The 17,179-nt window shown below is 40.4% G+C and overlaps 1 protein-coding gene across 1 annotated transcript in view; it reads right to left on the bottom strand.

Annotated features, from left to right (window-relative positions):
• Positions 1 to 8,297: 8,297 nt before the first annotated feature.
• The window catches only part of LOC115235455, a 90,438-nt gene continuing 81,556 nt past the window's right edge, over positions 8,298 to 17,179 (bottom strand). Inside the window, exons 3-4 of the mRNA XM_029807269.1 lie at positions 9,161 to 9,263; positions 8,298 to 8,371 (exon numbers count right to left, since the gene is read on the bottom strand). Of these exons, the coding sequence (XP_029663129.1) occupies positions 8,298 to 8,371; positions 9,161 to 9,263 (177 nt within the window). The remainder of the gene's footprint in view (positions 8,372 to 9,160; positions 9,264 to 17,179) is intronic.

Genomic DNA, 17,179 nt, shown 5'->3' with positions numbered 1-17,179 from the left:
CCCGCGGGATCGACTGAAAAGCGATGCTACCTGTTTGCAAAACTTTTCTTCCGTTGATGAGAAGCTTCTTGGATATGAAAGCTGTTATACGGCTTGAAGAACGGTAGCTTTGTATTTTTCCGGCGTAATTTAAATACAGTCGTATCAAGAAATACGCACGCATTTACTTTACTCTACATATTAAAAAATTATGCAAAAAAAAGAAATATACATTTATATTAAATATATAATAATGTGTATTTCATTTATAATTATGTGCCTCGCGATTAAAAATCTTTTTAGAGAAAAAGTCTATTCGCGAGATATAATGAAGCACAGACATAATCATCATAAAGATAATGTATGAAAGCTGTTACAAAACAAGCGCAATAAACTTTCAATAACGCGTGTAGAACACGACAGTTGCGGCCGCGTAATCTTGCACTTCTGCGACGCAACGTTCACCGAAGAAGTCGCCGTCGGTGTGCAAACTTGAGAGGACAAAGTGGCGCGACGACAAGGGTTAGAGAGGAGGCTGAGAAAGTCGGCGCTTTGTCGCGGTCACGGCGCTGTCAATCACTGGTGATAGGAGGCGACACATTAATCTCATGGAGACCCCGTTGACCGCACATCCTTTCCTCTTCCTTTGCGGTCAAATAGTCGCCACAACCCTGTCTGTCGCTTAGCAGTCGCACACGATCATTTTTTTTTGTTCTCTTCTACGCCTCCACTAACAATATATTTTGTCGTTTCAAAAAATATCAAACGACTGAAAAATACATTGAGGACGAGTTTAAAACGGTCTAGATAAAAGAGCGCTCATGATAGATTCAGCAGATAGCCTACATAAAGTATTTCCTAGGGTAAAGTGTATTTCGGATTTAATTTGAGAATTTTTCAATCAAGAGCTCGATAAATTTTTGATGAGATGTCATCCTTTGTACAAGGTTTTAGATTTTCGTAAAATTATTATCACAGATATTTTTACAGGAAAAGAAAATTAACAAAGTTAATTAAAAAAGATATATCCTTTGTAAAATTTTTATGTATAAAGATAATTTCCAATTTTCTCTCTCTCTCTCTCTCTCTCTCTCCCTCTTTCTTTAAATAATTATAGATTAGCTTTTTTGGAAAGAGTATTTTCTTGACTTCTTTTCGAAAAAGGAATCTGCTCGACAGGCCGATCACGAACAGCGACGCTTGCGAAAACTGACCGCGGCTGACAAATGCGTAAGAAGGAACAGTCGGACGTCTTTACGGATGAAAAACGGAGGTCGGGGTTATCCGCGTTATTAAGTGGAACGTTTCTCGGAAGAATGACGCCATTTGTTTGCTCCGATATCACGGAGACTAATCCGTGTTTCGCTAGACTGAGCCAGATGCGAGAAAGGTGTTGTGTCTATCCATTTTTCAAACTTGTGATAACAACCATATATGCAATTCAGGCGATTTAATGTAAGATATTACATGCTATTAACAAATGCATTCCTCATTCAAAGAGCACAAACCAATTGAAAAAAAAAAAAAACTACAATTAAATATTTTTTATAAATCAAGATCGTTTTTTAAAATATTTCCTAATGTTTCCCGAGCTATATAATGTTACTGATACGATGAATTGTAAAAATCGTAAATCTCACATTCGGTTTTATCAACGTCGCTTAATTTAGTTTTACTTCACTTGCTCCCTTGTCGCTTCCCGATTTTAATTGCAGAGAAAGAGTTAATCGATTTAAGCTAAGGATAAAGTTAACTGACAACGGATAAAGTTGGCGAAACCGGTCATTAGGCAAATGGGATTCCAAGTCACACTTGGCGTTAAATGTGGCGTCAAGTGGAGTCTAGGTAAGAATAAGGGCCTATGCCCGAGTACTCGAGCGCGAACGCGACGAGAAGACGGAAACCACTCTCGATGCTCGTCTTCGTTCAACGGCGTATTATCTCGCGCGCTCGAATTTCAGGGCAAGCCGCCAGCTAAGGCGGGAGTAAACTCGGAGAGATTTATCGGTCTCGCGTCGGAGACGCGTCGTCCTCGTGAGTCGATATTTCGGGGCCACCCAGTCGATCCATCGCGATAAACGCATTATTTAATTACCGTGAGTAATTACCGATTATTACACGGCGCGGGCTGTCCCGGCGCCATTAATTACAACGAACGATCACGGCCAAAATATTCGTTACGCAGCACTCTTTAATCGACTGGGTTCTTTTTCTCGTCGCGGCGCTTCCGCAACGAAACTGTGCTCTCCATCCTCTCTCTTATTTGTTGATTGATCATGGTCGTTTACGCACGGACAATGTTAGATCGAGATACCTGAGCTAGCTTTAAAAAAATGAAAATTTACGTAGGCTAGCAGATTTTTCCGAAATCGACTAGTATTGCTAAAAGTGCATTGCGTTCGTTCTAGCTGATCAAAATTTTATTATTTTGTTATGAGAAGAAAAATATATGAAACATAATAAAAATCGAATAATTCGTAATTCCTGTAACTCAGTATATATAAATAAATATATGTATAAAATAAATTTAATATCACCAAAATTTTTATTTTATCTCTTATATTAATAAGTTTTCGGTTTTCATTCGATTTTTTTCGTCATGACGAATCTTTCATCTCGAGGAGCATCCGGGAAGCATCTTCGAGCATATTTTGTTCTTCGAGATAATTCGACGTTATCGCGAGAGTAAATAAGCTCACATCTATCCGAGCCACGCTAATAGATTCCCCCAGGACGTTGTATCTCGGGATAAATGCCTCCCCCAGCGACACCGTTCATCATAACTGAAGTAGGATAGGCTGAGAGGCAGTTAAGGGGACGAGGTAAGAACGGGGACCTGGCACGATAAAGAGAGAAACGGAGCAGATAAGAGAACTCGACAATCCGTGCCGCGTCCGAGGTGGTAATCAGAGATCCCTCTTCGTCCTTCGTCATGGAAGTAACCGGGGCCAGAATCGACCGGAGCGTTAGAGGGGGACTTGCGTTCCTCTTGACGGAGAACGAGAGACAAATAACGCTCGCGTCGGTTAGATTGAGAAGATCGAGATGCCCAGTGAATGTACATTAATCTGTATCAGCCGGCGCCATCAATATTTAATCCTAATCCCGAGAATTGCCGCGCGCGCAGATCTACGGTACGTTGATGGGACACGGTGTCCTTTCGTGTTCCTCGTCACACACAAGGTACATAACTGTCCCTTCGAATTTGACCCTGGTTTAGTCCGCCGAGAGTCCGAACTTCATATCGCAAAGTCGCTAAACAATATTAAGATAAATGCATGTTTTATAAATCGATTTTGTATCTTTGTTTGGTGGGAGATATTATCTGAAAAATTAAATTTAGAAGATTACAAATTTTTGACATATGTTATACAAATTTTATGATTATCTATATAAAAAAAAATGAGTTTTTTTCCCATTTATTCTTTAATAAATAAATAAATATATATATATATATCTTGTTGTACAGAAAATATTTCTTATAAACCGAAAACCAAAACGCGCGATTTTCGTCTCGCGTTCGCAAATGTGTTTGCAATTTTCAACGACGTACCGTCGGCCTGACGTCGCGCGTGTCGTCGTTACGGCGGTCGGCGGTGTGAAAATGGCCTGCGTGCCAGAAAGTCGCGGGTAAGTTAAACAGCGGCCGAGGTAGCGAGGCATCGTAAAGCGTCGCGGCGCCTTCGTGTTTACGCGGCGACGTCGAGGCCCACCAACCGCGTCCGGTCCCCGCGCGTTCCTCATCTCCCTCACATCCTGGCGTCGCGGTTGATCGGTACCCTCGCGCCCCACGCTTCCTGCCATCGACGCCCGCGGTCCGCGTCCGCGGGCTCTCTCGCTCATTCCGCGTCTATTTTCGCGCGCGTGACAAATCTGTATGCCCGCTGGATTTATCGAGCGACATTCTGGCCCGCGCGCCCATCGTGCCCATATGGCAGAGCCCCGGCGGCTATTTCCGTCGTCCGGTGCACTTTGCGCTCGCGCCTTCGGCAAGTGTTCCTACCTATCGACAAGATAATCGACGGACGAGAATCTGGATTAACCGGTAAACTATTAATGTGCAACTTATAAATAGCGCTAATGCGTGTTCAAACTCATAGTATCGTTAGAGTTATTTTTCTCCTAGTTGTCATTCTAATATATCGACGGAATTTTATAATTATATAAAGCAAAATCTATAGAAAAAGAAACACTTGATAGAATTCGAATACTCATATTCATGCAAATATTATAATCATCAAAAAAATTATTATAAAAAAAAAACCAATTTTTTGCAAGTGCAGTTATCTATAATTTTCTTTAATAAAAAGATATTATTTATTTAATATACCTATACAACGGATGTTTAGTAACATAAAATATACATATAAATTCTTAAAAAATACTTTCAAAATATGATATTTCGTCTGTTTCTCAAATGCAGCGCCATATCGGCGAACCCTCCGCGTGCAAAATAACAAAGCGAGCTATCTCCAGCCTTCGGCGCGTTAATGGATCTGCGTAGCGATTCCGAAGGTAGGAGCGAGTTTTCGCGCGCGTGGAACACGACGATGATGAAACAATGATGCGGCGCAGCAGGACCGATGGGTCACCCCCGAAGGAATTTTAAAGAGTTCCAGGAGGACGATCTCGTCATCCTCCTTTCGGCCGCCAAAACCGGACCATGATTTACGAGCGTATATTCCGTCGCCGGAATTTGTCAGTCAATCGTATCTCGGCGCTGCTTATACGTGTTCTCTCGCCCATCCGATATCGATCTTCTTTTTACCGACATATATATATATATATATGTGTGTGTGCGATTGTATACAACACATGGATGTATTGAAACCCTGGCGAGAGACGAGCGAGAGTTAGCGTGAACGATCGCGGTCTTTCGTTCCCTTCGCGCTGAGAAAAAGTAAGTCTTAATAAAGTCGGGACGAGATAAATTGGTACATTAGCATCTCGTGATTCATGGTGACGTTTTCTAGGTGGCAGAGAAGGAAGGGTGCATGTATAGGGGACGGCTATGATATATCGCCATTAGCATCGGTTTCATATTAGAACAAATAGGCCCGTGTTTTAACGCTCTTAATGGGACGTAATGTACCCCACGACAAAATATTCTAAACTTTATCCCCGCTTAAAGTACGCGATGGAGTCATATAACCGTTAATGAAATGTATCCGCATTATGTTTAAGACAGTGGTAATATACATGTAAGTCTGACTTATTATAATATTAATGTATATTAGACAAAAAATTTATTAATTAAAAAAGTAGAAAAAGTAGAATGCCGTAAATATGAAACATTAATTTTGTATCTAACATTACGGACAAAATATTATTGATTATTCTCGTTTTAAAATGATTATATTATGCATAATCAAAATTGAAAAATTGAAATTATACAAAACTAATGGAATCTACAATTTTCACGATAGATAAAGATACAGATCATTAAAAGATTCATCCAATCTTGTTACACGTTATAATCAGAATCTGAATCATTATAATAAGCGTGCGGATAAATAATTGCAAGTGCGTGTTTCACGGAACGGGGAGAGTAAATCATCCCCCGTCGCCCGAGTACAGAGCTCGGTCACAGGCTGATGCGAAACAAAGACTGCGACGGGGGGCGAGTATAACCCCCGCTCGTTCACGGTCGCCGTAATTCACATAGAGGGAGAGGGACAGGGAAAGAAGATAAATCTAGGAAAAGAGAGAGAAAGAGAAAGAAAGTGTTTGGTGGCGCGTTTATTAACGGCGGCGCGCGTCACTCCGGGCTACGCCTTTTTAATGATTTATCGTGCACGCGCCGAGACGCGCGTATATCCCTTTTGCGGGCCAAAGTTCGACGTCTTCCTCTGAGGGCCCTGCGGGGCCCTTTCCTTCACCTTCCGCCAGCTGCCGATCGTGAGAGGTGCAGATGGAGGCGCAGATGTTGCGTTTCAACCCTGTCACCGTTCTTAACTGCATAGTTCCTCCTCTCGAGAGAGCTTGTCGAGAGGGCTTGCTGATCTTCTCGAGGACTTCCTCCTTTCGGCAATCGTGAAATTTTGTATAGCGACGATTTTATCCATCAGTTTTAGTATGGACCATAAAATCAACTATTCTCCTACAATATTAAGATGCGAAGAAATATTGTAGGAACAAGGCAAACAAGATTAGATAAATCGCGAGCAATTAATAATAATTATACGTCAAGTTTGATTTCCCGACAATCGCATAAAAAAAGTCTCCACCTGAGATTAAATAATCGAGAATTAATCAACGAAAATGAAATGATGCCACTTTTTTTTAGCGTGAGTATATGTCACGACATATGGTATTAATCGCTTCTGTCAACATGCTTAGCGAATGATTATAGCAGTTTTTAGCGTGGTTGAAATGAGTCTCGATATATCGAATCGAGTATAATAATATATCATAACTTATTATCAACCGATTATAATCGATGGCTTTATGACTCCGTGACTTCGCCACGATATTCGCGGCAACCAGCTAAAATGACATACGATGAAGTGCGGTGAAACACGTTTAATTAGACTAGATTGTGGACGACCGGGATGGCGAGAGCGTAGATGATCGGTTCGCGCAGGCACGTAAAGTATTGAAGGCGAACTTCGGAAAATTCTGCCTCGCCGAGAAAGACGTACGCTATAAATTGATATCCCGTATATTATACCAGGAAGGGCGCGTACGGGATTTAGAGTACGCGCGTATCCTCTTATCGTCGAGGTTACGCCGCGGCGGAAAGAAGGTCCCTACATATACGTTTGTACTCAACATCGAGGCTTTAATCACGTAACTGTACCTCGCCCGTTTTAACCCTTCATTACACGCGCATCTACTTGCCGCAATTTTTATGAAGGAACCAACCGTCCGTTCTCGCGTATCGTCGTGGATATATATATCGTACGTAAAACGCGCGGCTTATATTAATCCGCGTGTAATGGTCTCGCAAGATTATTCTTCGATCGTTCCCAATGCTGATGGCGCGTGTGCTTCATTGCAACCTGAGATAAACTTAGAAAATTGATTTTTTACAAGAAAGATAATGTGTGAGCAAAATGATCTTTTCAGATGATAAATAATATATTTCCCTTATTGAAAAAAGAGAGAGAGAGAGAGATGGGGGGGGGGAAATTATATCGTTTAAATTTGTTTAAATATGATTTTATATATAAATGATCCTTACATCTCTCGAGCGTGACGGACTTTGATTCCGCGAGAGGTTCACGTATATGATACATATCTCGCAAATATTGGCGGCCCAAGAAGCTATCTTGTCGAGCTCCAGGGATTTCCGGGCAAGGACGAAAGGATCATTAGCGTCGGACTCGGGTTCATCGCTCATACGCGAGTTTCCGATGAAAACTGCATGGAGAGACGCGCGAGCCCTCAAAAAAAGACAGACACGTCCTGTCGATATAAATAAAGTATCGAAGGGATAGACACACTTCGGTTCCATCCGACACAACGATGAGCCAAATGAAAAATGCCGAGACGGCCGATCAATGTAAATATATTCATGACATGGGGTGGCCGAGAGCGGTCACAGGGATGCCGGGATATATATACGCATGTATGGCGGGGTTTTATAGGATGGGGTTCGCCGAGGACTCGATGGCACTTGGACGGCACATAATTCACTCTTTGGCAGCTCATTACAATTTAAAAAGGCCTTTGTCAGCGCACTACTCGTGATTTCGTTCATGGCGCGCGTTGAACGATGCCTCGTACAATGTACGGTGGCATTGCCAACAATGCTCTAGTCCGTTTGACATGTGTTAAGTATTTAAGCGGAATCAAATACGTAAGTTGAATCTGGTCACGGAAATAAAAAGGACGTGTACTGCTAAGTACATAAGTATGATTAAATCGAATAAGTATATTAAGATATAAATAATAAAATATTTAATTACTTAATTAATTTGAAAATTTTGGGTAACGACCATGTCAAAAAAAGAAAATAATATTATACTTGAGATTATATTAATTTCGGTATGGATTCTTTAAAACGTAATGTTCATTGATCATAACAATAATTCTATCGTTGCACTCGATCACTTTTTTACCGCTGAGAACATACATGATAAATTATTATTCTAATCACTGACGGATCGATAATGATGAATCTTTTTTGTACCGTTTTCTCTTCGCGAAACCGATTTGAAACAAAGAGTGGCGATAAGCCTTTCTGTTCTGACTGTTTATTTCTAATTTAAGTCGTTCATATTATTATATCGAAAGAAAAACGATTATATTTGTAGTTCCAAAACCCATTAAGAGTTACATACTCGACTCGCTGTAAAAATATATACCAAACACCGTTACTCCATAATCTGCGAGCAACCGATAAGTACGTCCGTGCGCTCGAATATCTCCATAATTATGCAGTTTGCGTCTGATACATTAACGTATTACGTTAATAATTCTAATCCAATCTTTGAACCCAGGAATCCGCGAAAACAATTATCATTTCGTCGCTCACGTCATGCGTCTTTTTGCGCAACGAAATACGCGCGGAAGATTGCGACACCTTTTGTTCCAGCGTAATACACAGAGTCCGCGGGCAGAGAGTACGAAAAAAGAGGAGATAGAAAAAGAGAGGGAATGTGCAATCGCGTTCCCGCGGGACCGGATGGAAGGAAAGCCGAAATTGATATGTATTCCATGCCGCGCCGCGTCCAATCTATCGCGGGTCAAGCAGGCGGAATTTTAAGCGCGGTTTGACGTATCGCGTGTATGTATGCGCGCGTGTATTCGCCGGGTGTCGTGATGGAATTTTGTGAGAAACAGAGACCGGTCCCTCTCCTCCCGATTCACATTCAGAAACTTACGAGAGCATAAAGTATTCCGGCGTCTTATATCGTCGTATTCGATAATACGCGCGCGCGCGCGAGCGCGATGCCCTTCTGCAAAAGGGGAGGCGCGCGGTCGCGATGCCCAACAAGGGCTGGGCGGTGGTCATCGTTGGAAAATTGAATTTCGTCCCTGAGGGCCCGTCGGATGAAGTATGCTGACAGTTGGAAAATTTGCGTTTAACCGCTCGCACACGCGACACTAAACGCCCGAATATCCCCGGGAAAATCTTTTCGCGCGTTTTCTCTTTTTTCTTCTTGCTTTTTTTATCAATAACGCGATACGCACGATGATTATTTCGTGAACAAGATGCGCGTGTGATTGAACTTACCGTGAGGCACCCAGCCGTGATGACAGTTCTCGCAGTAACGTAGATGACGTTTACCGGGTGTGAAGGACTCACAGGAGCAGCCGTTTATCGTGCAACGGATGGACTGCAAGCAAAGACAGTGCGTTAATAAGAGATAAAATAAGACTATTAAGTTATAGGAAAAGAGTATTCTGTAATATTACATAATATTTAGGTGGAGTTGTCACAAAGAAACACCTCCTATTTAGCAAGAGAAAATTTTGTCTATTTTTAGTATCCCATATATATCTTGAATAGTTTAGCGCAGATTAAGAAACGATCGCCACGGGCGAACGAAAAATGAACGGCACAAGGGTCCTGGTATTTTAAGTGACCGTTTGGCGTAACGCCACCCCTGAGAAAGCTCGTAAGAGACAGGCTCGTCGGATTTTAAGGAACCGTGAATATTTTCCACCCTTCGGCACAAAATTAAACCCCTGGGAGCCGCCATCCAATACCCGCCCCGGGACGAAGAGAAGAACCGACCTCACGTATCGGTATTATTTTATATATACGAGCGCGCGGCAGAAAACTTTATTCTTCGCGTTGCTGCAAGTTACCTGCAGGTAATACGTACACCTAGGTCGAGATATCGACGTATCTCTTCGCCCCCACGTCTAGGAGAGAAGAAGCGGCATTACACCTCTTGTGTCTATTACAGATTTGAAAGTCTGCCCGCGAGCAACACGAATTTGCACTAAGAAACTTCGCTCTACAATTATCGCGCTAATATGCGTTAGGGAGTCGTCCAAGATTTTATTCCATTCTTCCAAGTCGCTCTTATCATTTTTGTATTCTACAATTTCATTTATTTTTTCAATATTATATTGATAATTAATTTTATCTTATTTTTATGATTCTCAGATTTTTTAATAACATGTCATTGTTACTTTCAAGAATAACATGAAGACTAACAGTCATTATTTTTCTCGTCTTTGAGTTTTATCGATATACTATCGGTTAAGAATTCTTGAAAAGATTAATTTTAGATAACCATTTCTTAATATAAATAAATGTGTACATTTTTTAATTTCTTTCTTCTATCACAATCATTGCGCATTTTCCACGCTGTTCGTAACGAAAACTTAATTTGCCGAAAAACGCTACCCCCAGAGACGTCCGTGCGCGAGTAATAATTTGGAATCAGAGGCAGTTCTGGGGCTGCCAGAGATCCTCGTAAAACGGCGGCGCGTTTATAAAGAAGCGAGAAAAAGGGCTGCGGGAAAATGCGGGGGGTTAAAAAGTTGTTTCGCGGCTATGTAGGCACCGTTGTGTGTCGTCATAACGCTGTTACGGCGTTACACAGCGACGTTAATATAAAGACAAATGAAGCGACGCGGTGCACGCTGTGCCTTCTGCCCTACTCGGCTATGTGTCTTTATATAGACAGTATCCCGTGTGCCATCGTGAGAAACGCATCCGCCGGGAATCTTCTGTCGCGCAAAAGAGCGACAAGCGAGGACGACGCGAGAGACAAAAGTTCGCAAGCGTCGAATTTTATTAGCCGCACCGCGGGTTATTTATTTCGAAACGGCGACAGATTATACGGCAATATTAGCGGCGTAAAAGAAAAGGGAGCGTTATTATGTCGGAATGAGAAACGCGCGCGCTATCTTCTTGCAGACAATTTCCAATTGCTTCGAGATAACGGTAGTTTTGTTAACATTTTTACTATAGGTACTTTTTCCCAAATTTAATTTTCCAATCTCTCTCATTTTCTTTTATTAACACGCAACAATAAGCCTTTTAATATTTCATTAGATCACACATTTTTCTTTTATCATTTGACCTATTCATAAATTGCGCTGAAAGCTTTATCGTAAACATTAATTTAATGAGAGAAATTATTCCTTATTTATTTAAATCATTTATTTCTGATCTATTTAAAAGAAAAATTTAACTATGAATGAATATCGTCTATATAGCTCCAACGTTATGATATCATGCGTAACACTTCCTGGATCTTTCACTTCCGTCTGGCATTGTCATTCTATCTTGCAAGCGTGATAATAGACCGGTCTCACAATGACGAATGCTATTTCTCGAGTTACAGGCAAAGGAGGTGTGTCGTTCGTTCGTTTCAGCTCTTTCTTTCATGATATTCCAAGTCGACTTCTTTTACACAAGTCCGAGTCACACTCCAACTTATCTACCGCCAAGTCTGATTAACGCGTTGCATGCATCGTATGCATTATATTTATACCGGAATCGGGATAATGCAATCCAAAAGATAGGTGATTCCTAGTCGCAAAATAAGTTTATTTACATACATACATGCAAGTCCTATTTTCCAATTATTCAGAATACAACGTTGTTGTGTGTGCACGTAAATATAGTCTGTTGTTTTTTCAGCATACATATTTTAATTGAGATAAAATCGAACAAATAAAAGGTTCATATTCAAAAATAACTACGATAGATTACGCCACTCGTCTTTCATTGTAAATAATTTATAAATAAGATCAGTTAAGAGAAAATCATTTAATGTCAGTAAAAAGAGCAGGAAATTTTTTAGATTTTACATATTAAAATAACTATGTATAACTGACGTATAAAAAATTGTTTCTATTCTTGCTTACGATTTATTACATTATCATTTGATGGTTTGTATACAAGAATCTGTCAATACTTGGCTGTACATGGTGAATTGGCCAGGCTCTCGAGTGTCTCTATCACCTCAACGTCCCCCTTTGCTTTCGCGCGCCGTCTTCTGGTATCGCGCCGCACAGAAGGCAATAACATTTTTACGAGCTACGAAACATTTATTGCCGGCTGTAGGCCGCCACAGGGTTTTATCATCTCGCTCCTTCCTTAATACTCGCTGCTTAAGGATGCACGAGCGTCCCGCGCTCGTATGTACATACACATATTTCTTCGCGGTTGTATGTTTCCCGATTAGGACGATAACGGCTTTGGCAACGTCTTTTTAAAGGCGCCTTCCATTTCTCGACGTGATTAATACTCCGGAAGCGAATCTCTCCAACAACGAGACTTTGTCTCGTCGTTATATAGTGTTTGTTGTTACAATTTTTATCGAGGCGCTTCTCTGGACCTATGGATAACATGCTGCTTCGTCAAAGCTCTTAATATTCTAACATTCTTCTCGATCAAATTTATAATTATTCGCATACATATATATAAACATATAAATAGTCATATATTTATATAAATAGAAGAAATCGTAATATTACATTAATTCAAAAACTATAAAATATGGAAAATATAAAGCAAGAAATATTACTATAATACTATTATTACTATAATAATTTTCACATAAAATTCCTCGTAAATTATTTTTTCTTTCCGAAAAATATTAGATATGTTGACGTCAAATGAATATCCAAGAACACTCGCTGCGTGGACCTGTGTATGCGTTCTCGAGAGAACCGCGTTATACAATACTTTTGCACGTCGAAAGTTGCATTACGCGCTCTCGTATCGCGCAAAAAGCGATTACGGAAACGCGCGCGCACATTGCCAAGGCGTAATTAACGGGGCGCAAGGTGCGCGGTATTCAGGATGCGTGCTTCGACTTTCGGATGCGTTGCGCTTTCCATTGTATCACGGCGCCTAAAAAGCCTCGCGGCGCGCGTGCCGAAATTAGCGTTCGCGGCAGCTGACTTTTTTGTCGAGCGAGGAGAGGGAGGAAAAGAGAGAGCGCCCGCAGCCGCTGTACCTGGTTTGCCTCTGAAAGATGCCTACAAAACAATCGATCGATCTGTCGTACAGATCGTGATCGCACCCCCGCGGCCAAATTTCCGTTCGATTAAGGTTTTCAAAATGCCGATATTTCGCGAAAAGATTTTATCGATGGTGTGCGTAAACATGAATATTTTAATCATAGATTTACCAGTCAATTATCTAGAGATAGTTGAAAATGTATCTGACACATCTGATGTACTGTAATTAAATTTATTTGTCTGGTTTATTATTATTATTATTTTCTTTTTTGACACTTTTTATTACGGTAATATTCATCCACGCATAATTTAAAAAAAGAAATTCATCATTACATACTTTTAAATACAATCATTTCGAAAAGTGGTATAAAGAGGGATTTTCGTTATATCATTATATTGTCATAGATTGTCATTATGATGATACAATCATGCGGGACGTGCATTAAACGATTGAGGAAATACGCTGAAATCAGCTGGAAAGTGCGCGTACGCAACGCGATGATGCGTGTATAATATATGACATGACGTTAGCACACACACGCAATCAGCCCAACCGCGCGTATATGCTCAAGGGACGGACGGAATAATATCGCGACTTATCGCGGTACGATAATTAATTGCGCGCGGATACGGATTACACGAGTTACGCAAAATTTCCATTCAATAACGCCCGCTATCGTGCTAATAATTATTATCAACGTCGAGAGCACAGTTATTAACAGTTTCACAGTGAACCATTGTATTCGCGTGCGTCTCCTCTGACAAACCAATATCGTCTAACAACAAATCAGATCTCTTGACATTACGCTAATTATCATTACTTGGAAACACTGTACAGACGTTCGTTTTGCGTCATTTGTGAGCGATAATGATTATTATTCGAAATAGTTTTGAAAGAAAATAAATAAAGAAAGAAAATAATGAACGAGACTAGGGGGACTAGATATTGACGTTATCGAGCATCTTTTCATTTTATTGTTTAGCAAAGTTTCTTAATTGTTTTTATATTAAATGAGCATGCGTAAATTCAATTTTCAATCTCTCTTTTCTCTATTATAATTTTATTTGTAAATATAATTACATAAAGAAAATTCAATATACATAATATTCAATATATATTTATTAAAGATACTAAAAATTCAAAAAAAGCATTCGAATAATAGCTTTTTTTTTTTTTTTGTAATAGAAAGATATTTCTCGTAGTAAGATAATGTTTTGTAACTCTGAAATAAATTGAGAATTCGTTATGAGTTTATTAACGTTCCTGTATGCTACTCTCCTGCGATTAACACGAGTAGCATCCTGAGATTAACGCGGATAACATTGTTCGGAATCGACCGCAAATTTTGATCGATACAGCAGCTCGATTACAGGAAACGTAAGCGTAACGCGAAAGTGCCGAAAACTCGACGGCTCTCGGCGACGATGATGTCGATGATGTCGATGATGCTGATCTAATGCAACAACGGCCGTTGCGCTGTGCAAATCCGACGATCCGGTCGTCGAATTCGCGCACGCCCGTGTTTAATGAACAGAGCTAATCTGGACCGATTCGAAACGCAGCGCTAACAGCATACGCACACACCGACTCGTTTATCGTTGCAAATTAATTTGGCCGGCACGAATTAAACCTCAAGTATAAAGCTTGGCGTATACGCGCGCGCGTCGCCCGTGGACCGCACTAGCTCATTAATGAGTTCGAGGATTTAGGCTCTCTCCTGCACGTTGCGCTGATCGGATCCCCCACCCTTTCACGAGTAATGAATGCGTGGAGGAGCATTATCCTACGGGGAAACTCTTCGTATGATCTTGTGCGTGCCGCATTAACGAAAAACCGGAAAATGCTCCGCTAAATCGAATCTCTCTTAATAAGAGAGGCTGCAGAAATTGAAGTGGAATATCACGATCCACACGAAAAGGTAGAATTTTAATATATTCTTTTATCGATACGCTTTTACTTAAAGATTGAAAAATTAAAATATAAAATAATAAATCGGCTATCGTGTCGCACAAAATAGCTTCTGATTTTGAAAGGAGGATTTAAATGAAACAGCTGAAAAATAATGAGAGTAATTCAATTTAGTCATCTCTGACGCAAACAGGAATACGCATATTAGAAAGACGTTCGCCCAATATAAAAAGGAAAAAAAAAAAATTGCCGCAGCCAGGCGATTTTTTTGTCTGCTTACAAACGCGCATATCCCTCATTCTAAATAGCGTATATATATGTGCGCCGGCGGAATAACGAAATGCTAACAGCCATCCGTAACGTGCCGCGTGTTTAGCATATTGTCGCGACCACAATGGCAATTTGTATGATATATCTGCCCGTTTCGCCGAGACGCGTTTAAATGTAGCGGAATTAACTGGTTGGGTACTCGGGCGCCAACAAAAGCGAACGGCAAGAAGAGATGCGCGTGTCATCGCCTTTATGCGAATACGAAACTTGGTACACACACACTGTCCTTTTATTTGCCAAAATTTACGAGAAAAAATATCGTGCGTTTCTCGTATTATATAATATTTATATAATATATATATATATAATATTTTTTAAGTTATTAAGATAAGATATAATAAAGTATGCGATTAATTCAATTTTGAATTAATATATGTATATAATTGTTTAAAAATATTTCAAAAATATGTTTACAATTATATTTGCGCTACACGCTTCTTTTAAATTATAAATAATATATTTAGACAATATCTCTAATATTGAAGCTTGCGACGCCACTGGTCAGTCCTACGCGGACGATAAATATCGCGCCGGCGACAAAATATCGCGAAATAAGAAAGGTTCTTTACGAGGGTTGACGGACGGCACCCCTAGGACTACTAAGTCACGAGCTATGCTAACTTTGGTCCCGACCGCCTCCTCGGAAGATCGCCCTCCGCTATTTCCGACCGATGAAATAATACCACCCCGATTGCCGGTCCTGATACATGTAGCGTGAAAAACGCGACAACGATACATGGAATATATAGTAATACGCAGAATCCCTCAATATATGTATTACATATCAGACAATTTTCCGTTTTCAAATTTATACAACGAAATCGAATATTATTGGACGCGTTAATTCATTGGCGTTGTAATCATTAATATTTAATGAGCACATCTCATTCTTATAAAATAATTAAATAACAGAAATATGTATATGACTGTGTAATGTGAGATAAATTACTGATCATTTTAATGACAATCGTATAAATTAATTATAATAGTTCACAGCCAAAAAAGATCATCGAGTTGTATCCCGCAATTAAAAATATCAGTAGAATTATAGTACGACTAATTTATCTATTACACTAACGAGTATCCCTAAGCCTAAATTGATTTGACACAAATAATTATATATAAAGGGACGTCTCAATTCACATGACAGGTAAGGAAACTTCAATTAAAGGATAAATCTCAATTATTTAGAGAAATTATTGTGGAAAAAACCACAAAGCGGGCTCTTCCGCACCTGCGGGAAATGACCCGAGTCCTTTCCACCACTGAGTAGAAAATTGCTTGTCTCCTTTTTTTTCCGTTGCGTTCGCCGTGCACGTGGACAGGTAGCCGAATGTTGGGCGGACAAGTATGTGCGTGTGTTTTCTAAATCTCGTTATTACAGCTCGCGGGCAAATGTGAAAAATAACCGAGGGCTTAGACATTGTACACCGAGCCACGTAGCTATCGCGGCGAAAGAGTAGGAGAACGTAATCCGTCGATTTAACCGTAAAACGGTGATCGCTGTGCGGATATATACGTGCGCACGCACCTATGTGCGTATTTCGAGAGATTTGTTGCGAATAAATGTTGAGAGAAATTTTTCATTCAACCCTCCTAGAGAGAGAATCGAGTCTATCTATTAATTTCTTGATGGTAGCTACGATTCTCGAGAAAAATTCTCCATTAGCACCAGTAGCGATTCGATCAAGAGAATCACAAGTCGCTCCTAAAAAATGACTAGACATTTTAATAGAGCGGCTTTTCTTATATCGTTTCGATCCATCGGCAATTTCCGATTGAGTCGCCGTTTCGTTGAAAAGGAAGGAGGAGGGTGTATCATCGGTCACCATTGTCTAACAGCCATGTCTCGCTGCACCTTGACTTTTCATCGTGACGACCACACCTTTCGCCGTCGTACGATCGTCGGCCGTTAAATGAAAATGAACCGTAATGGTGTAATAGACGGTGGCAGAGTGCTGCATCGCATTGCAGTTTCATCGACGATCGAAAAGCAACGCGGTTTCTAAACGATGAGATATCGGAAGACGAACTCTGTCTGACCGCGAAGAGATTTGCTCGTGCAAATTGATAAAAAAAAAA

This window comes from Formica exsecta, unplaced genomic scaffold, assembly GCF_003651465.1.
Source record: "Formica exsecta isolate Colony F162 unplaced genomic scaffold, ASM365146v1 scaffold222, whole genome shotgun sequence".
Classification (NCBI taxonomy): Eukaryota; Metazoa; Arthropoda; class Insecta; order Hymenoptera; family Formicidae; genus Formica; species Formica exsecta.
Note: the sequence above shows the minus strand (reverse complement) of the source record. Positions and strands in the feature narration are given on the sequence as shown.